At 40.4% G+C, this 15,549-nt stretch overlaps 1 protein-coding gene across 1 annotated transcript in view; it reads left to right on the top strand.

The window, feature by feature from the left end:
* Positions 1-4,278: 4,278 nt before the first annotated feature.
* Positions 4,279-15,549, top strand: part of LOC118025622 (receptor-type tyrosine-protein phosphatase O) — a 48,474-nt gene continuing 37,203 nt past the window's right edge. Inside the window, exons 1-4 of the mRNA XM_035028153.1 lie at positions 4,279-4,803; positions 7,833-7,965; positions 9,869-9,989; positions 14,129-14,197. Coding sequence (XP_034884044.1) covers positions 7,962-7,965; positions 9,869-9,989; positions 14,129-14,197 — 194 coding nt within the window. The 5' untranslated portion in view covers positions 4,279-4,803; positions 7,833-7,961. The remainder of the gene's footprint in view (positions 4,804-7,832; positions 7,966-9,868; positions 9,990-14,128; positions 14,198-15,549) is intronic.

Raw genomic sequence — 15,549 nt, 5'->3', positions numbered from 1 at the left:
GGTTTCTCCTTGTCTGCCCAAATTTCCTGTTCTTATAAGAACACCAGTCAGATTGGATTGAGGTCCACCCTAAGGGCCTCATTTTAACTTACCTCCCTAAAGGCCCTATCTCCAACCACATTCACATTTTTGAGGTGCTGGGGCTTAGGACTTCAACCTAGGAATTTGGGTGAACAGAATTCAGCCCACAACAGAGATGAGAGACCAATAAAAAGGCTTTTCCATGTCATTGTATTCATAATCATGCGAAATTGCCTGAACAATATTTAGACACTACTGGGGCACCTGGGTGGCTCAGTCATTAAGCGTCTGCCTTCGGCTTAGGTCAGGATCCCAGGGTCCTGGGATCGAGCCCCACATCAGGCTCCCTGCACAGCGGAGAGTCTGCTTCTCCCTCTCCCTCTGCTGCACACCCTGCTTGTGTTCTCTCTCTCTCTCTGTCAAATAAATAAATAAAATCTTAAAAAAATATATTTAGCCACTACTCCCTTTTGGTTTTGTGCCTGAGGATGAGAAAGAGGAATCATCTAAGTCATGTTAGGCTATGGAGTTTAGCTGACTTTGCCTTCTTATGAGAGGAGCTAGATAACAGAATGGGGAAACCTCCAACCAGCTTCTGCCAAGAATTTCCACACTTCTGCTCTACCAAACAGGAAAGAATGTTCCAGCCCTGTACTGTATAACTGAAATATAATGAGAGCCAAAGATGTAATTTTAAATTTTCTAATAGCCACATTACAAAATACTAAGAAGAGATAGGTGACATTGAGTTTAATATACCTTATTTAACCAAATCTATCAACGTAGTATCATCCTAACATGGAATTGATATAAAGAATTCTAAATGAAGGGCGCCTGGGTGGCTCAGTTGGTTAAGCGACTGCCTTCAGCTCAGGTCATGATCCTGGAGTCCCGGGATCGAGTCCCGCATCGGGCTCCCTGCTCAGCAGGGGGTCTGCTTCTCCCTCTGATCCTCCCCCCTCTCATGCTCTCTCTATCTCATTCTCTCTCTCAAATAAATAAATAAAATCTTAAAAAAAAAAAAGAAGCCCTTTCCAATCCAATTACACCTCCACTTATGAAATATTGCAATGACTTTCTTTGTTTCCTTTGGAATAACAGGTGAAATTTCTCTCCAGTACATCTAAGGAAATATACCTGTCACAGAGATCCTAAACAGTCCTCAAGCAGGCGATCTGTGTATGTTACTCATTGACCTAGAGAGCTAATATGCATATGTCTTCCAGAAAAGGATACAGTGATAATGGGTACAGTGACCTTGGAATAATCTATTGCCCCTATATACCACCTGAAAAGAAAATTTTATTACGTGGCTGCTCAAAGGTCCCAGGCCCTTTGGAGGTTTTCCTGAGGATCCTACTTATCACCTAGATCCACATTTTTAGTGAGACCCAAAGAAACCACTACTCCAGTATTCAAGTCATACTCTTTGGACCACTGAAAACACTTGTAATTCATGACGGTCTTTGACTCAGCCACCAAAGCTGATAATTTTACCAATATGATCACTTTAAAAAGACAGAGAGCATCAAAATGTAGCCCCAATGTGTCTGGTCTTGCCTGATGCTTAAATCCTAATACCTCTGATTAATGAATCTTGACTTATGGTTTAAATCAGCCAGTAGAGAAGATTTATTGAACAATTGCAGGTGGCTAGTTCAAGGTGAAAACAAAATAATTTATAACACATGGCCCCTGTTCTTAAAGCATTTAGTAGGACCTAGAAGAATCAGGACTTTACTCACATAGATCAAATAAGGTAATAGAAGGTCAGAGAAGGGATAGATCATCGAGATTGAGTTAACAGACAAGGCTTCAGGGAGAAGAAGACTTTTTCCTGATCTTAGGATGATCCAAGTAGAAGAAAAAGTACACTGAGTTAAGAAAGAGTACTGCTTGGGGGCGCCTGGGTGGCTCAGTCGTTAAGCGTCTGCCTTCGGCTCAGGTCATGATCCCAGGGTCCTGGGATCGAGCCCCGCATCGGGCTCCCTGCTCGGCGGGGAGCCTGCTTCTCCCTCTGCCACTCCCCTGCTTGTGTTCCCTCTCTCGCTGTGACTCTCTCTGTCAAATAAATAAATAAAATCTTTAAAAAAAAAAGAAAGAAAGAAAGAGTACTGCTTGTATGATAGTCAGTGAGAAAACTGGCTTTACCAGGGGAAGCATTTCTGTGCGGGAGGGATGGTGGTGAAGCTGGATGGGTAATATGTGGCCTATGTAAGTAGGATCTTTAACACTTGGCATATTTGGATTTGATGCAATAGTCGTTGATCACAATAGATGATTACACAGATAGGACTTAACGTGAGCAAAGTAGTGTTTCAAGATGATTTAAGCCCTCATTGACGAATGAAGAAAGAACTGATTAAGAGCAGGAAAAAAGAATGAAGAGGCTGTTGTAATGACTGATAAAGTGTGATGACAAAAGCCTGAACATGCAATATAATAAAAGGAATAGACACAATGAAGAGATGACAAGAATTCTTTAAAGATACGCTCTCTGGCACTTGAGAAGCCAGAGAAGAGCCTCAAGCTTGTCAGCCCAGACAAGGGAACGAATGGAGGTGCTCATTAGGAAACATGGAGGGTAGGTGATTGGAAAGGCATGTGTAAAAAGTTGGAGCTGGAGATCAGGACTTGGGCAATGTTCATGTTGGATAGCTAACCTGAGTTTACCTACCCATCAGGAGAAAAAAAAAAAATACAAAGCTGTCCTAAGGAATCTAATCAGTGCAGGAGACTCACTGTGAAGGGCAATTCTCTCATGTGTGTTTTGTAAAGAGAAAAAACCAAGGTTCAGCCTAAAAATCATCCATCTCTGCCCCAGACAACCTCATACTTGCCTTCAAAGGTTCAAGCTCTGCACCAGTCAGAATCACTGGAGGACCTACCCTCTGACTCATACCTATTCGCAGTGACAGTTATAAAGGATGTGGGCAGTGGAAGCTGCCCCCATGTTTCATCAACAGTTTTCATCAGAGGGGAAGTGAGACAGTACAACAGTACAACGTTTGGGGGAATGGACGATCCAGTGCAAATGAGAAAGGGGTCCTGACATCTGTTGTGAATTACGCCTGCGCAAGTTGAACCCCACCCCCCTTTCCTCCTTCAACTCTTCTGCCCAACCTCGTCGAGTTGTCTCTGGAAAGAAAACGGCTTTCTTTTTATTTGGACACAAATTTAAGTTGCCTGTGATAAATCACATGAAGGGCGGTTCTGACATACTGCCTGGTTCTGAATAGGGCCGTGATGATGATATTCTAGAAAGAAGATCCAAACCTTCCCACGCAAGGATCATGGACATGTCAAAGGCTTCAGGGGCTTCTTCAAGCACTGCTAAAATCCAGGAGCTAGAGAACAGACTTTGGAGCATGGGACAAATAATAAAAAGAAATCCAAGTAACAAGCACACAGCATGTTGTCCGACAGGGACCCACACGTGGGCAGAGTCTGATGTTCCGTGAACCTGATAGCTAGCTATAGTATGTTCAAATAAGCAAGGTTAAAGACGTCTGACACAGGGTAGCAGGGACTCTGGCTGAAGCACCGGGGTTCAGGCATAGGGCTTTGTGTATTGGAGGAATTCAAGGGAAAGACAACACCCAAACGACAGGGAGGAGGGTAGGAGAGATTCAGGAATGGGGGAACAAGACACAAGACCACTTCCTAAAACTGGGGAACAGACAGGGGTTTGGTCTGAAGCTAACAAATCCCGTGACTCATTTACTGGAAATGAGTACGAAGGGGCACAGTTTACTTGACTAATGGATTAATTTATTGATCTAGATTAAATGTCTAAAAGAAGAAGATAAAGAAATCAGTCCTCTAATATTTTGTTAACCATCCAGTCCCCTTCCATTAATCCTTTTCTTTTTTTTTTTTTTAAAGATTTTATTTATTTATTTGACAGAGAGAGTCACAGCGAGAGAGGGAACACAAGCAGGGGGAGTGGCAGAGGGAGAAGCAGGCTCCCCGCCGAGCAGGGAGCCCGATGCAGGGCTCGATCCCAGGACCCTGGGATCATGACCTGAGCCGAAGGCAGACGCTTAACGACTAAGCCACCCAGGCGCCCCCCATTAATCCTTTTCTTTAAAAAAAAATCCTATCTGTTTAGCTTTACCCCTCCTAATTTCGACTGAATTTTCAAGAAGCCATTCCTCGGACTAAACTATGCCAAATAGTCTCCAGAAAAGGAAGACAGGTTTTTGGCTAAGTACCAGACTGAATGTCTCCATTAGATGGGAGCAAACTATTTTCGTTTTCTCAGCCCTCTAAGCACAGATTTTTGTTTCTCCTGCAGAAAGTTCTGTATTATCAGGGCAGGGCTAGTTCCAGTGCAGATGACACAAAAGCTATTAATAGATTATGGCTATAATAAAGCTGAAGTAGAAAACAGAAGTGATCCAAAGAGGGAGGTATAAAATGGAAGGGGGAGAAAAAGGCAAAATAGTCTGCCTCCCAAGTTAGATGACAACTATGTTGGGACATATTTCAAAAGCAATAATGTAACATTTCGATGGTGCTCTTAACTACCTGTATTTGGGAATTTTTTTTTTTTTTTTGCCTGTCTTATCCTGCCAATCGGGGGAAGAAGAAAGAATGTATTAAATTAAATGAAATTTTTTAAAACTCTGCCTTTGCTCAGAACCAGCTCCCCCAAAATCACTGTTTGCCGTGAATAAAACCCAGACTTCGGTGACTTTGCTGTGGGTGGAAGAGGGAGTAGCTGATTTCTTTGAAGTCTTCTGTCAACCAGTTGGCTCGAGTCAAGAAACAAAACTCCAGGTACTTTGCTTTTTGATTGTCCTCGTCTGAGTTCATTTTGATTAAGGCTAATAATCTAAGTAAATTAAAGTCCTTTATTTGTTTAAACTACAGAAAATGAAAACAAAAGTTCACTTGCACTTTTGTGTTTCAAGGATAGAAATTAGCAATCGGCTTAGGGCAAGCCGTAAATATAAGAACCAATTTGCCAAATTGCCAAGTTGATTTTCATCTTTGCATGTATCTTTTGTCCCTAATCCTTAGTCACCCTGGGTCATACTGAGGACTGGAAGGGGTTCATTTTTCCTATTGCCATTAGATCGATCAAAGGGATAGACACTGTCATATAAAATATAACTTAACAAATATGAACTGATTGCCAGCTATGTGGAAGGTTCTGTGTGTAATACAAATGTTAGAATCAATACTTGCCTTTAAAATTGTTTTCATGTAGTTATGGATATTGCATCCGTCTAGAGATAACTAAGGTGAAACGCAGGTGCCATAGAGAGATCCATTCTACTAAGAGAATTTAAAGAAGGGACTATTTCTAGTTAGTAAGGAGGACAATTTTGCTTGGGAAAATGAAGGTTGAGAGAGGAGATTATTAAAGCTTTAGAATCGCAAATAGCAGATAGAGTGACTGCTTAGTTATTCACCGGGTCAAACCGAAGGGAAGGAGGGAGATGAACCAGTAGCTCCAAGGGTAACAAAACCACAAGAAAAGAAATATATTACAGCCAGACATGGAAGGGAAAGGTCAAGTTTGTGAGGGATGTCACAAAATGCAGTGTACAGACTAATTCTATGCACATGAATAATTGATGCTTTTTAAATAATGCAGTTCATGAGATTGAAAAGAAGAAAGGATTTCTGGGAGTAGGAATCTTTTCATATGAGTGTTAAGATAATTTGCTTTGATTTCTTTCTCCTTTTGATATTCTCTCGTACAAACGTATCTCTTTTTGATTTATACTGAAGAGCTCATCTTTTTCTTTTTCTCTTCTAAGAATCCTTTTTGGAAATAACTATTTTGCAGGTAGCGGATTTTCTTCTCTGCACCTATAGTAAACCCCCCCTTAAGAAAACAATGGTTATGCAGCCACTTACTGTAACAGTCTTGCTAGCAGAAGTCTTTCCTTAGAACCATTCTTTTATAGAACAGTGAAAGAGGTGGAATTGCAAATAAGTGCTGACGGCTCTCATCTCTTTAGGCAGGAGTGTTTCAGATACCTGTTTTGAAAAAGAATGTTATGCTGGCTCATATTTTTATATTGTACTGTGGTACTTGCCACTGGTCTAACCACTGGCTCACCAAATTAACAATTTGTTCTACTCAAGGATAGGTTAATGTTAAATGTTTGTGAGAACACAAAGTTGCTGTGCCTTGGGGGGATGTGATTTAAAAGCTGAGAATGCAGACAAAGGGGGTAGTGTCCTTAATATACAAAGAACAACTACAAATAGAAAAGAATGAAGACCAATAGCCCAAAACAAATATTTCATAGAAAATAAACACAAGGGACACCTGGGTGGCTCAGATACTTAAGTGTCTGCCTTTGGCTCAGGTCACACCCCCAGGATCCTGGGATCGAGTCCCGCATCAGGCTCCTTCTTCAGCAGGGAGTCTACTTCTCCCTCTCCTTGCCACTCCCCCTGCTTATACTCTCTCTCTCTCTGGCAAGTAAATAAATAAAATCTTTAAAAATAAATAAATAAAAATATACACAAAAGACACTTAAACATATGAAAAGATGATCAAGTTCACTCACAGTAAAAGAAATGCAAAATGAATCTACAATGAGGTGCAATTTCCATTAATAAGACTGGAAAAACTCAAAGAGTTTACAAATATATTGGATTGGAAGGAGTGTGGGAGAAGAGATGTTGTCACAACTGAGGGCAACAGGATAACTTGGAAAATGTCTATAGAAGACAATTTGTTGGGGGACCTGGGTGACTCAGTGGATTAAGTGTCTGTCTTTGGCTCAAGTCATGATCCCGGGTTCCTGGGATTGAGCCCCACTTCGGGGTCCCTGCTCAGTGGGGAGCCTGCCTCTCCCTCTCCCTCTGCCTCTCCCCCCACCAGTCATGCTCTCTTTCTCTCTCTCAAATAAACAAATAAAATCTTTAAAAAATGAAAAATTTAAAAGAAGACAATTTGTCAGTCACTTTCAAAATTTTGAAAAATATTCAACTTTTGGACCCACCATTCAGCTGCTGGAAATATGAGTATCCATATATGCATGTACATTCACACATATGAATACACACACACAGGTTTTGTGTATAAGTACGTATGTGTATACATGCATACACACATCCATGTATTAAGTGAGTGTCTGTCCATATATGTTTGTTCCCATAATTTAAAATTTTGTTCACTGTAGCACTGTTTGCAATAGCAAAAAATCAGAGGCAACAGGGGCGCCTGGGTGGCTCGGTCATTAAGCGTCTGCCTTCGGCTCAGGTCACGATCCCAGGGTCCTGGGATCGAGCCCCGCATCGGGCTCCCTGCTCCGCGGAGAGCCTGCTTCTCCCTCTCCCACTCCCCCTGCTTGTGTTCCCTCTCTCGCTGTCTCTCTCTCTGTCAAATAAATAAATAAAAATCTTAAAAAAAAAAAAAAAAGTAGGTCCTTTCAGTGAATTTCTACACAGCCCTTAGGAAGAATAAATCAGCTTTTTCTGTGCTGATATAAGAAGAGCACCAAAATATACTGATAACCAAGTAAAACATAAGCAGCATGATGTGTAAGCCACATTATCACTTAAGTTTCGCTTAGCTGTATCTTACGTTTTCACATCCATAAAATACAGATCAGAAGGAAAAAAAGAAAAATCCCTGACAACAACGGCTCCTTCTGTGGAAGAGAACTGGGTAGATAGAAAGTAGGGAAAGAAGGAAACTTATTTTTCACTGTTATCCTCTCGCATCTTTTAAATGTTTTACTCTGTTTGTGTATTCCCCACTCAACTCTGAAAAACAGCCTAAAAAAAACACAAAACAGATGAAGATACTATGACGCCTGTCTTATGTTCTGCGTCTCCAGGAGCCGATTTCTGTTTCCTCTCACGTTGTGACCATCTCCAGCCTCCTTCCCGCCACTGCCTACAACTGTAGCGTCACCAGCTTCAGCCACGACAGCCCCAGCGTCCCCGCGTTCATAGCCGTCTCAACAATGGGTAATTACTTGCGTTCGTGGAATCCGCTGTCTTTGGAGGTTTTAGCACTCTCGATTCTCCTTCTGTTTTCCTTTCAAATATAGGTACTCTATCCTTTTAATAGAACCATGTTCCGCGGAAACATTCCAGGCTCTGGGGGCAGGGGGCCCTTCACTGCGCTTACTAGCTGTGTGATTGAGGGAAAGACATTTACCATCTCTGAACCTCTGTTTTCTCATCTGCAAAACTGGAATCGTAATATATGTCCCCTGTTGAGCTGTAATGAGGCATGGAAATGAAGTGCCTAAAGCCCTAACACACGCCGTGTGAGTCATAGCAGCTCCTGTCCACGCCACCGGCCTCATCCTCCTCCCCAGCGGTGGCCACAGTACCCTGATCCACTCGGGCTCATCTGTTGTCGCCTTGGCCCTTAGCTGTCCCTGGTCAAGCAATGACAACACTAAATTCCTGGGTCAAAGCGGGGAAGTTCCCAATGAAGCCAAACTATAAGGGGGGAAATTAGAAATTAATGGAAGCTCTAGAATAATGGTGCTTCCTTTTTTTTTTTTTTTCCTTCTGAGTTTTATGTGTTACTGCCCTGTTTGTTGGAGGCTGATCCTGCGGTCTGAGACCCGCCACGAAGCCACCTGTAATACAGCGCTCGCAGTGTCACATGATCCCTTTACTGGGGGCATTTTCATTTCTGTTGCATTCATCGTATATGCAGCCGCTCTATTCGGTGTTGACTAGAGTGGCCTTTTGTTTGTTTTCTGTTTTAAATTTTTATTTTTCCGGAAGAGGGCACCAAAGATGGACCCACAAAGTATATTAATGGTCTCTCAGTTCTATGGCCTGTACACCATTCCAAGCAGCCTTTCCTGTTCACTATTCCTTGTCATAGCTACGGCAACTTGGTGAAAACAGGTATAGCATTCAACTTATTTACAAGTGAGGAAAATGAAGCCCAGAGAGACAGATAAAATAGCTTCTCCGAATGGCAGTTAGTAGTCAAATGAACCTGAAGGTCTCCTGACCCTAAGTCTAATGTTCTTTCTGTTCAGTCAGTCTGCCCATGAGTAGGAGTCATGCTGGCCCCAGTGGGAAGTGGCAAACGCACAGCGTCTTAGGGATGGAACGCGCCGGCCAGTTCTGTGATTTTATGATCAAAGCAGAGGATGGTGTGTCATTCTCCCCTGCTCTAGTCGGTCTCTGGTTAAGAGTTTCATAAAAACATTTGATATATGTATTCCCACTTATAGTGTGCATGTGCCAGAGCAGTCCCCATATAAAGTATAGGGAAGGGACACAGCCGCTGTTCTTAAAGGGCCCACGACTTATTAATAGGTTTAATCTCTTGAGTTGTGCAGATGGAAAACCACTCGACATATGGTTACAGATCATCAGAACGCCTGCTTCTAGAGACGTGTTAAGTGCTGCAGCAGATGGTAGCTTGCTAATGCCTTTTTCATATACGATATTAGTTGTGAGCAAAATACACAGTTGTGGTTTCTGACTTTAAAGTCATGGGCATAAAATGAAAACCTGCCACTCTCTCTCTAAACTTCTGAAAACCTTAAACAGTAATAAGATGACCTCTAGATTTTTTTAATTTTCAAAGGAATTTAAACCATGGTCCAGGCTTTGATTTATTCAGTGTATAGTTCTCCTGGCTAAGAGCATTCTGAATGTAAGCCCTCGTGATGGACACAACTCTGCTAGGTACCTGAACGCCATTTATCAATCTGCTTTACTAGGTTGTATTTGACCAGCAGGAGGTCATTGTCGGCTAGGAGAAACATTACTGTTGCTGTTATTGTCATCATTATACGTTCAGTGCTGTTAAAAATCAATGGAAAATGATGAGTGGTTCTGTTAGTTTTGTGTAATGGAAGTTATAATGAAAATGCATGGCTTTTCTCTTCAGTTACAGAGATGAACCCCAATGTGGTAGTCATCTCGGTACTGGCCATCCTCAGTACACTGTTAATTGGACTGCTGCTCGTGACCCTTATCATTCTGAGGAAAAAGCACCTCCAGATGGCAAGGTAAGTTCAGTTTGGTTGACCTTTTACCCAAGGGCTTTAAAATATTTTAATTTATCCTATAGGTCTGCTTTTGCAGATCGAAATAGTATAGCAGGGCTTTTAAAGTATTTTAACTTATACTTTAATTTGTAAATGTAATTTATAATTATTTTAATAATATTAAAATGTTTAAATTTAATATCTAAATTGTATAGCCGTAAGTTTGATTTCGGTTTTCAGTGTCTGTTTTGTGTGTTTTCTAAGTAGACTTCTAAATGTTATTTTAGAAAACATGACCATTGAAATGACAAAGCAAAGGATGGTTTACACAAATCCAGACCTCTTACTATCAGTCTTGTCATTTTAAGAAACCCACACAAAGGAATCCATTAATGACATTTGGATACTTTCAAACATACTTTGGAGTAAAATAAAGATTTCTGGCTACTCCGTATGATTAATGAAAGGAGTGAATGTATGGAGAGACCACAAGAAAGAAAAAAAGTCCCTCTCCTCATCAGTTCTGCCAAAGCTGTTTTATCAGAAAACATTTGAAGAGTTTATGATTAGGTCCATTTGAAGTCTCATATTAGTTTTGTTTCTACTACTCAGAGTTCAGGCAGTTTTCATTTTTCTTGCAGCTAGAAAAGACTTTTGATTTATGATTTTGGTGATTCCCTATTCCTTTGACCACTGATGCATTTTTTATCAAAGCACATTCTCTAGTACTTTCAGTGGTCCCCTATATTATCAGAACAATCCATCAATTCTCTTTAAAATTGTTGCCTCGTTGAATACTGCTGGGTTTGGGAAATTTGGCTCAAATTATATTTACCCAACGTTAGCCTGCTGAATTGTCAATCAACATCCTTCTTCTTTCTCAGAGTTCTCTCAGTTGCCTAGTCATAAATAAATTTATCCATCCAATAGTGATCTAATCAGTGTCTTATCCGGCACAATTAAATAAAAATCAGATACCCAAGCTGTCCACTAGGAAATTAGAACGTAGCTGGAGATATGCACATAAAGAAATATATTTAAAGGTATAAACTGACCTGCCCTGGAAAGGAGATAAAAATGAGAATCCATGAATGTAGAGAAAAGAGATTAGTTCTGAATATAAAAATCAAGCTTTATGACTATTGGCATTTAAACAAATCTTAGAAGGATAGGGAGGAAGGTGGCACCACATTGTGGCTAGCATAGAGATCTCTGAAATTACACTCCTTGGGATCAAATCCTAACTTGTAATCTATGTAACTTTGTGCAGTTTACTGAAACTTCATTCAGTAGTTTGAATAAATATTAGTGGATATTTTGAAAATATTAATAGACACCTGCTATGTGTCAGACTCTTCCAGATGCTTGAGATATGATAGTATATAAAATAGACAAGAATTTCTGCCTTCATGGAGCTCGTATTCTAGCGGAGGAGATAGACAATAAAAACCGTGTTGTATGTGAGCAGACAGCAAAAGAAAAACAATAGAGCAGAGTAAGGGAAATTAGCAGTACAGGTGTGCGGATTATACGGACAGGAGCTCTGGGAGGTGGATAGATCTCACTGAAAGGATAATACTTGAGAAAAGATGTGAAGGATATGATGGAGTTAGCCATTTGTTTTCTGGCAGAAGAGTATGCCCAGTAGAGGGAAGAGCCAGTGCAAAGGCCCTGAGGCAGGAACATGTTCAAGCAGTAGCAAGAAGGTTAGTGCAGCTAACACAGAGGAAATGAAGGGAGGAGCAGCAGGAGATGATGTCAGATCACATAGAGCTTTGTAAGCCATTGTAAAGACTTCTTGCTTTTATTCTAAGTCAAGCCATTGCAGGACTTGGGGCAAAAGAGCCGAGTTACACTAGAAAACAGTATGTATTGAGGCGAAGCAGGCATATTAATGCAGGCAGCCATTACAGTAACCCAGGCTAGAGATGGTAGTGGTTTAGTCCAAGGTCACAGCAATAAAGGTGGGGAGAAATGATCAGATTCTGGATATATTTTGAAAATAGAGGCATTTGCTGAGGGGATTTGCTAACAGATCGCACTTGAAATGGAAATGAATAAGGGTCACAGATGACTCCAAGGGTTTTGGTCCTAGCAACTGAAAGGACGGAGTTGCCATCAACAGAAATAGGATTCCAGATGAAGATTTCAGAGTTGGGGGAGCATCAAGACTTCAGTCTTGGAAATGTTATGTTTGAGATGACTGCAAGCGCAGGTGTGGAGTAGGCAATTGAATATAAAAGTCTGATGTTCAGGAACGAAGTCTGGACTGAAGATATAAGTTTGGGAGTTGTTAGCATATACGTGGGATTAAAGCAATAGACTGGATGAAATTCTCCTTTACCGGAGGGAGTGTGAGTAAATGAGAGAAGAGGGCCCTGCACTAAGCACCAGAACAATCTAATATTAAGATTTTCAGGGAGGAAAAAAAAGATAAGAGCAAAGGAAACTGGCCAGAGGCATCCAGTGGAGTGCAAGAAAAACTAAGAAAGTGTGTAGCCTGGAAGCAAGGGAAAGAATGTATATCGAGAAGAGATGAGACTAGCCCCTACATTAGTGGATGGTTAGGAGCAATAATGCCATAATTGGGAAGCATGCAATAAATGTTAGCTCATAATAGTAATAGTGGAGGGGGTGGTAGCAGGTGTGGTAATGGGTACAATTCCAGGAGCATTCTCTGTGGTGCATACAGCAAGATGCTTAGGAGAAGTGGTTCTACTTCAGCCAGCTGACCATTAGAGCAGAGATTCTTCACATTTTTTGTGCCATGATCCTTTCTGGCAATCTGATTAAGCCTGTGGATCTCTTCCAAGAATAATGCTTTCTTTTTAAGTGCAAAAAATAAAATACATAAGATTAAAAAGAAACGAATTATATGAAAACATGGTAATCAGAGTATTTAAAAAACAAATGCATTACATCCTCCTTTATTAATATATTTAGATAATATTTAGTAGGGTGTCTAATAACTCTCATAATTTCATCAGAGTGATGAATATGAACAATACTTCCATATCTGCAGCAGGTTCATTATAGAGAAACATCTGCAGTTTCTGTGGTTAGCAATCTTGCCAGTACTGATGATATTATTTTGGCTTGTTGCCTACTTTAATAATTTTAAAAATTGCTAAATTTCAGTTAGAGGTTGTGAAAACAAGAGTACTTTCCCCTCACTGTGTTCACGGAGCTCTAAATTCTATCCTTGAGCCCCAGGTAAGAACCCTTGAATTACAGGATAAAATAAATCCTATATATGAGAAATTGACAGAGGAAAATTAATTGATGATGTGTAATTTATAACACAGCGTGACATAACAATGTATTAGTGCATTTTTGAAAGAAGAAAACTGTTCTTAGAACACAGTAATAAGAACAGGGAGATCACCAAAGTTATTAGCAGATGTGCCAATTAATGTCAAAATCTCTGCTTCAATTCTGAGTAAGTCCATCAATTTCATCTAGGGGGGAAATGAGATGCATGAACCCCCATGAGCTGTGTTGTTTATCCATGACATTAGGTAAAGGTGGAGAAGGCATGGGAATATGTTTACCTTTGTCTTCCACTTCTGGAAAAAAAAAAAACTTCAACAATATTTTCCACTGACAGAATAATAGGCAACCTTTTGGATAAGAGGCACTGCTAAGCCAATCTGTTTCCATATGTCTCACTCTTTTTACTCTTATCTCAAGTGATAAATCACATGGGCATCCCAACATGAGGGGAAAACTTTGGAGGAAGAAAATAATCCAAATTGATCCACCATCATTTTAGAGAGGAAATCAAAATGCTTTAAAAACAACCCCACAAAGAATAGGTGCTAAAAACAGAAAACCCTCAGGCTAGGAGGCTTTGTGAAAAATACTATACCCCAAATAGTTCAAAGATTTATGTTAGGATCACGAGTGCCCTTTGGAAAGGATTGTAAGCCAAATCCTCTTGGCTTCAAATAACTTGATTAGAGCATGTGCAACCTATGAAAAACTTTTTTATTTTTTTATTTTGTATTGCATGTGAAAGAGGAACACGTGGAACTTATATTAGCTTTTTTTTTTTTTAATTTAATGCTGTGATGATAAGCCAGTAAAGGCTTTCTTTTATATCAAGGTAAAAGAGTGCTCCACCAAGCAGTAACCTTGATTTTGTGGTTCCTTTCAAACAGGGAATGCGGAGCAGGAACTTTTGTCAATTTTGCTTCTTTGGAGAGGGATGGAAAGCTTCCATACAACTGGTGAGCATTACTTTGCAACAAGGCTCTAGAGAGCTTATCTATGCTGTGTGTGTGCTCCGAACTTTATTTTACTCTTTTTGGGGATACATGGTTTTGTCTGATTGTCCTTTCACAATTTTGGTGAGAGTGGACTTTCCAAGGTTAGATTTTCTTCCCTGAATGTATTAGTTTATATAGGTTTACTGCAGTTACGAAGTAGAGAAAATGTCGTAGTCGGCTGAGTTGTTACTATATTAAACGAAGGACTAACACAGGCAGGGATGTAGCCCCAAACCGTGCTGAAGAAGGGCTTCAGTGCAGGAGTCACACTGAACGCGCAAGTGGTGGCGAAGGCACAGGACAGACCCCAGCGAAGCAACAGGAGAGAGAGAAGCATCTCTATGTCAAACTGACATTTCAGTGCCTGAGAATATGAGCCCCACTTCTGGTCAGAATCGAGGAGACGTATTCAGCCCAGGCCTCTCAGCTCTTACACTTATGGGTAAATAAATATCAAAGGCAGTGAGGTCCCATGGGAAAACCTGGCCTTATTTTTTTCCCCATGCTTGAATCTTAAGGACCTAGAGGGAGGAGATATTTGGAGAATTGAGAAAGCATTGTCAGGAGATTAAATTGTTTGACATTATACCTTAACACTGATACATGAGAATTAACAATGCTATCAGCTACAATGGAGACCCAACAAAATTGCTAATGAAGTAACCATTTAATACAAAGCTGGTACTGCTTACATGATCAGGTTTGTTTCTTTTGCAAGCCTCAATGCAAAGCACATTTATTTAAATGTATACATTTCATGTTAATCCTTGGTAAATGGTCTTTTTTTCTTCTTTTTGTTTTCCTAATCCCCCAAAATGGTGATCTTCAAGAAATAGATAGGTGAGACTAGAAACTTTACAGAATCAGTGAGGGAGGGAGGGCTTTAATTGGAATATAACTTCGGCTTCCCTGAGTGGGCATCCAGCAGCGGGAAGTCTAGTTGAAATAGGATTCTTTTCAATAAGACAGTATGTTGTACTATTTTTAAATTTTAGCCTGAATGGAATTTTGCTATTAAACTACAATTAATCCAACTGTGAAGAAAGAAAACCCATAACCCCTCGACGGTGGAAAGTTAGTAAGCATTTCTAGGTTTGTTCAGATATATTAACACTCTTGCCAAGATTAAGAGACTAATTCACTGATCTTTGTTTCTTGTCTGGCTCACCCTTTAAAAAGGCCCAGTCACAAAACAGTGAAGAATAGCCCATCTAGGAATTGATCCAATTATACCTGGGACTCAGGGCAGCTATGTATTGACTAACTGCACAATCAGTCACAACTGATAGAATATGGGACGTCAGTTATGGGAG

This window comes from Mirounga leonina, unplaced genomic scaffold (genome assembly GCF_011800145.1).
Source record: "Mirounga leonina isolate KUSES-001 unplaced genomic scaffold, KU_Mleo_1.0 Mir_201, whole genome shotgun sequence".
Classification (NCBI taxonomy): Eukaryota; Metazoa; Chordata; class Mammalia; order Carnivora; family Phocidae; genus Mirounga; species Mirounga leonina.
The sequence above is the reverse complement of the archived record's forward strand: the minus strand, read 5'-3'. Positions and strand labels throughout refer to the sequence as shown.